Here is a 5,822-nt window from a genome sequence, read left to right on the forward strand (position 1 = left end):
CTTACTCTGGCTCCAGAGGTGAGACCTGCCCCCTTGATCCACTGACCCCCTGCCCGGCTCAGGTGCACCCACCCCCTAACACGGATTGCAGTTGGAGAGCCACTGCTCCTGAGGATCTGCTCCAAGGCTTGCCCCAGCTACAGGCCCAGCCTGGGTGTCCCAGCTATCCTGGTGCAATGAACCCCTTCCCCTCAATTCCTACCAGTGCAGAGGGCTCACCCCATGCATGCCAGGGCTGCAAGGACCAAGCATGTGGCTGCCTCTTGCACACAGGGCTGGGGAGAGGCCTGGGCAGGCTCCTTGTTTGTAGCTCCACCCCGCTGCCTCCTGAGGCTGGAAATCTCCAAAGGCAGCAGAGGCAAACAAACGGGGCCCGAGCTCAGGGAGGAGCCCTTTTTTGAGGCGCGAGCAGTGACGGCCATTCCAGCTTCTCCCAGCGAAGCGTTTCTGTCCCTGCAGGGTGATGGCTGGAGGGATACTAGACCACAGGGCAGGTGTCAATGGAGGTAACGGGATGGATCAGCCTCTGCCAGGTTTTCAGGTGCCAGCTGGGCGGAGGTGTGTAAGTGGAACGCTCCAGCATTGCGGGCCCAGAGGCTTTGACACTGATCAGCGTGAGAGTGGGGCCCACGCTGCCTTGGGGTGGCTGTCTGGGACAGCACAGTGAAAAGGGTTTAGGTGTAACTCAGGCCAACAATGGGGTGGCTGGGCTACATAGAGGTTTGTGAAGTGGACACAGAGGTGGCTTTTCTAGCTCAGTCCATAGAGGCCTGTGTGCTTAGATCCAAAGGTTGCAGGTTCAATCCTGGTGCAGCTGAGCTGTTGTATTACATCAAGCAGCATACGTGGATTAGGTGATGATCCTCCAGGCAGTCTGGGAAAGGCATGTATCCTTCTGTACACCCATTTCGTGAGGCTGCGTAGGACAGGGAACTGTGGGCCCAGAGAGCTAGGCTTGTCCTGAAATATCTCAGGCAAGATCATGGGCATCACCTGTCTACCCCTTTCACCTGAGCATCTCCAAGCACTTCACAGATACTAACTCATGAGGCGCCCAACAGCCCTGTGAGGTAGGTACCTTTCTCCCCATGTTACAGATTGGGGAAACTGAGGCACAGTGTGAGGAAGGGACTCACCCCAAGAGCTGTCAGTGGGCAAGTGGGACTAAAACACAGAAGCCCTGACTGCTAGTTGCCACTAGACCACGTGCCCCTCACAGAGCTGGGAATAGAACGCAGGAGTCCTGATGCACATTCCCCCCATCCTGAACACCAGACCCCATAGACTTTATAGTGAAATGCATGTTAACTGCCCAATAGAGAAAGATCCCTCCCTCTTTTTCTCAGTCCCAACTGCCCCCCTCTTCAGAATGTCTGTCACACAAGGAGCCCCCACAGCTCTCGTCTCCAGTATTAAAAGCGCTTCAGCACATCCTGGACCCAGGAGATGTACTTGGAAATCCGAGTGTAGATGTCTGGGTACCTGCGATTCCCACACCTCTGCCCGGAGAAGGAGACTATGCCATGTACCCTGCCCCCACAGACGAGGGGACCCCCGGAATCACCCTACAATGCAAGAGGAAACCTGTTAGTAAAGGACGAGACTAGCTAAGTCTGGAGGAAGAGGAAAGTCTTAGGAAATCAAAACTAAGCCTGGAGCTGGCCCTGTATCACCCTAGGCAGAAGAGAAGGGTCAGGTCTGGACTGCAGTGAATATAAAGGGAATTTTTACTGAAGGAGGCTGCTGGATGCAGACAGACCCTGGGGTTCTCCCTGGCTCCCTATTCCCCTGACTCCTGGCCTGGCCTCGAGAGGCACAGCGCTGCTGCCTGCACTCCAAATAGCAAGCCACCAGTGTGGGGAAAGTTTCTGTGGCAGTAGCCTTACCAAGCATGGATGGGTGTTGTGCTGGATGTGAAAGGCCACACTGCTGGGGTCCTACAGGGCACTATCCCACAACACTGAAGTCTAAAAACCACTTGGGTGACTGGGCACTGGAAGGAAACTCGGAGTTCTGGCTGGAACTGACCAAACCAGGTGGAAAACTTCAGTGCTGGAATCGGAGCGGGCATGGTTCTGATCCTGCAGGTGTCATGGCTGGCACGGACAAGGCACTACGGTGGGGAAGATCACAGCACCAGCTATGGACTGGCGCCGGAAGCAGCTTCAGGCTTCCCTCCAAAACTGGGTTTGGCAGCGTGGGCTCCGCAGGGGCGCCTGGAGGAGGAGAAGGCACTTACCGAGCAGACCCCCTGGAGGGTGCTGTTGAGGCTGGCCGCACACAGCATGTTGTCGTTGACGTGACCCACCCACAGTGCTTTGCAGATCTTCCTGTCCACGATGGTCGTCTTGGTCTCCCTGAGCTCGGTGGGGATGGTGCCAAAATTGGAGGTGTCGCCCCAGCCCAGCACTCTGCAGACGACCCCGGGAGAGAGGTCGATGTTGGGTCGGGGGAGCCTGATCCGCTTCACAAACTGGGTAAAGATGGCCGACTTGTTCAGCTGGGGAGACGAGAGCAAACGTGACCCATGTTAATACTCGGGGGGCGTCTGTCTCGTGCTCGTGGCTGAATCGTGTAAAGAGGTTCACGAGCCTATAGCTGCCCCGCCTAGCCCGTGGAGCTGGCAGGACAGGCGCGGCCCTGGGTTCAATCACTGCTGGGGGGCTGTGATACAAATACAGTCCCATTTCTTGGTTTATCCACACACACACACACCCACACCCACACACCCAGCTCTGGTTTTGCCTCTTCGAATGCACAGGAGCCTGTCTCAGCATCACACGCTGTTGAAAGCAGCAACCCAGCGGCTCCCATTTACTAAAGTTGCTGACTCGCAAAGTCGAATGTGATCGCTGCAGGGTTCGGGCCAAGCCAGCGATGGTGCAGCCATCCATCCTTCAGAGCCTCTGCTCCCTGCCTTCCTCCACACTCCAGGAGCCAGATCCAGCCTGGCTGGAAAGCGGGTGCAACTCCACTAAAGCCCCCAGACTTGCAGAGGGCTGAATTTATTTTTTTTTCAGAGCTGTAAGGCCACCTAGTGGCTGATTCAGTTATTCCCCTCCAGAGACTCCCTCATTCCACTGCAAAGGTGGCGGGGAGAGATTTTTCCATTCCGCCCAGGGCTGCGTTTCCTGTTCTGACCCACATCCCGAGTCCTGTGCCACCTTCAGACAGGAGACAGGGGCTGGTACTGGGGCTGCTTCTGTCCTGCTGCCGCCGAACTATGTCGGGCTGTCCCGCGGCTGCTATCAGCAATGCCCCTTGCTGCGTCCCAGGGAGCCCCAGGCCCTGGCTGGGGACAGCCGGGATTGCAACATGACAGTGAAACCGACTTCATTTTTGTCCCTGTATTTCACCTCCTCCTCCACAGTCTCACCTAAGGCCAATGCAAACCACTCACGTTCCTTTGAACCCACCAGCTTTGAGCGGCTTTGATCTGCGCCCCACACAAATACCTGCCTCCCAGCTCTGTGGGCTGCACTCTTAATGTGAACGTGACATCAACAGATTAGTCATTTAGCCCTCTGGTTGGCGTTTGCTGCAGTGGGTCCAATTCAGCCCTGTTGTGACCTCTGCTGACTTTAATATGGTGATCAGACCCGGGGGAAATTTGAGCCTGATTTCCCAGTGGGGGTGGAGGATGGAAGGGTAAGGAGCAGAAGATGGGAGTTTGATTCCCCGCCCCCCAAAAGAAAATTCTTCTAAACTCTGAGAATTTTGGAGCCGCTGAAGGTTTCCATCAAGGTTGTGAGCTTCTCTGTTTCCACCAGGGATCTAAGGAAACTCGTGTTGTGACCAGAGCAACTCACTTCCAGCATGCGGATGTCATTGTGGACCGTCCGGGCGTTGAAGTGTGGGTGCATGATGGACTCCCGGATGCTGAAGATCTGCTGAGAGGCCTCCTGGTGTTTCAGGGAGTGAGCCCCCAGCACGACACGCAAGGAGGGGGAGTGTCTGAAACGCACAGCAAGAGGGATTGAAATCAGCCCGGGGCTGGCCTGCCTGGCACAGGGCTGTAGCCAGGAGCAGGCCAGAGAAAATAAGGGGATGGGAGCACGAAATGGGGGGCATGCCCACCTGAAAGGGGCAGGGGCTGAGCTGCCCCTGCTGGGATTTGAACCTGTGTCCCCAGCAAGGGTAGAGATTTCAACTAGGTGCTTAGGCTTTGTTGGGCTGGGCTGAGGGCTCCTGGAAAGGTCCCTGAGCTGAGCAGTGGGGCAGGATCTCCTCCACCCCTTGCAGTGAATGTCAGGGGAGCAGGGTTTATTTCACATCCTAGGGGAATGCAGCCATCATGGCCAAATGGGGTCCCCCAAAGCGCCGTGACTTACCTGGGAAGCACACAGTGAGCCGCCGTCATCACCCACTTGTGCCAAACCAGGAATCCCCCGCAGACGTGCTGGCCATCCAGCTGGATGGAAGCAATGTAGGGCCGGGAATGGGGCTTGACTTCATTCCCCCCAATAATCCAGCTCCCCAGGGCACCTGTCCCAAACCAAACAGCTGTTTGGGTGAGGGGGCGGGAGGAAGAATCCACCGTCGAAAATGGATGATCTTGGGGGATGGGGGGGCAAAGCAAGGATTCCCAAAGGGGCAGGGAACCACGGGGCTCTGGGAATGGCTGTGTCAGAGCACTGGGGAGATGCACCAGGGGCTGGATTATGCAACCCTGACTCAGACGAGTCGCCCCCTCGGGGTCAAATCCGACTGGACGCAGCTCCATTCACTTCCACAGGGGCTGTGCCCACAGGCCGGGAGGTGACATCTCTCCCCCAGCCTGAGGCACAGGCCCTAAGTACACCCAAGGTCATGGGGAAGATGCTGGGATTAAAGCTCAGCCCTGCCTGGCTCCCAGACGGAGGGCAGTAGATCAGACCTCTCTTGAGGTACTTACGCTCAGGAGCATGGGGGGAAATCCTGGCCCCACTGAAGTCAATGGCCATTGTCAGAACGCTGCTTGACGTTTGAAGCATTTCTCTTCACACCCCCTTGGGCGGCAGGGCTCTCATCCCTCCCTTTACACAGGGGAAACTGAGGCATAGAACTGAAGCAACTTGCCCAAGGTCACCCAGCACATCTGGGACAGTGCTGGGAATTGAACCCAGCTCTGCCAAGCCCCAGCATGGCCATACTTACTAACCACTAGGCCATACTTCCTCTTTCTGTACATAGCCACCCACCGCAGCTGTCTCAAGACCCTATGCCCTGCCGCTTCTCAGCATCTACTTGCTCAGCCCAGGAGCGTCTGTGCTCAGACACCCTCGCCTCCTGGGTTCCCCCCCACCGAGCCCCTACTCCCCTGCAGGGGCATCATAGTCTGTTTTCCTTTACCTGCCGGGATGAGCACAAGGAGCAGCAGGCTGGTGCTCCCCATGATGGCTCTCTTTGCTCCTTCACGCTGGGGGAGGATGGTGAGTGCTGATGGCTGAGGCTCTGGGGGTTAAGTAAGCCCGGAGGGCGTGGGAGGGTCTTGCGGTGCCACTATCCCACATAGCCAGGTTGCTGCTAGGCTCTCGGCCTGCCCTGCTGGACTTGGTTCCTCTTCAGTTTGCGGGCTTGTGCAATCCCTTCTCCCCAGCCCCTGCGGTAACAGCCAAAAGGGAGAAACCTCAGGGTTCATGCAACTTCAGGGGGGCAATTTAGACACACAAAGAGGGCACGGACTCTGCGCCTTTGCAGGGAGTGGATGTGTTATCAGGCAGCGCAGAGGCCCCAGCAAAGGGGTCCTGCAGATATGTTATTTAGGAGCTAGCTGACCACAGGGATCCCCTCTGCCCTTGGAATGGCGGAAAAGTCAAGGTCCTATTGCACCGGGTCCTGCC

At 56.9% G+C, this 5,822-nt stretch overlaps 1 protein-coding gene across 2 annotated transcripts; it reads right to left on the reverse strand.

The window, feature by feature from the left end:
* Window positions 1–665: 665 nt before the first annotated feature.
* PRSS57 (serine protease 57) lies at window positions 666–5,530 on the reverse strand. 2 transcript variants are annotated; one of them, XM_043536066.1, is made up of 5 exons: window positions 5,332–5,530; window positions 4,332–4,503; window positions 3,810–3,954; window positions 2,240–2,500; window positions 666–1,565 (listed from the first exon to the last, which is right to left on the reverse strand). In XM_043536066.1, the coding sequence occupies exons 1-5, from the start codon at window positions 5,372–5,374 to the stop codon at window positions 1,413–1,415; spliced, it is 774 nt and encodes a 257-aa protein (XP_043392001.1). In that variant the 5' UTR covers window positions 5,375–5,530; the 3' UTR covers window positions 666–1,412. The 2 variants fall into 2 exon arrangements, with proteins under 2 accessions (XP_043392001.1, XP_007072254.2); XM_007072192.3 differs by having other exon boundaries at window positions 4,332–4,485; window positions 5,332–5,529.
* Between the last annotated feature and the right edge of the window lie 292 nt (window positions 5,531–5,822).

Source organism: Chelonia mydas, chromosome 25, assembly GCF_015237465.2.
Source record: "Chelonia mydas isolate rCheMyd1 chromosome 25, rCheMyd1.pri.v2, whole genome shotgun sequence".
In the NCBI taxonomy this organism is placed as follows: Eukaryota; Metazoa; Chordata; order Testudines; family Cheloniidae; genus Chelonia; species Chelonia mydas.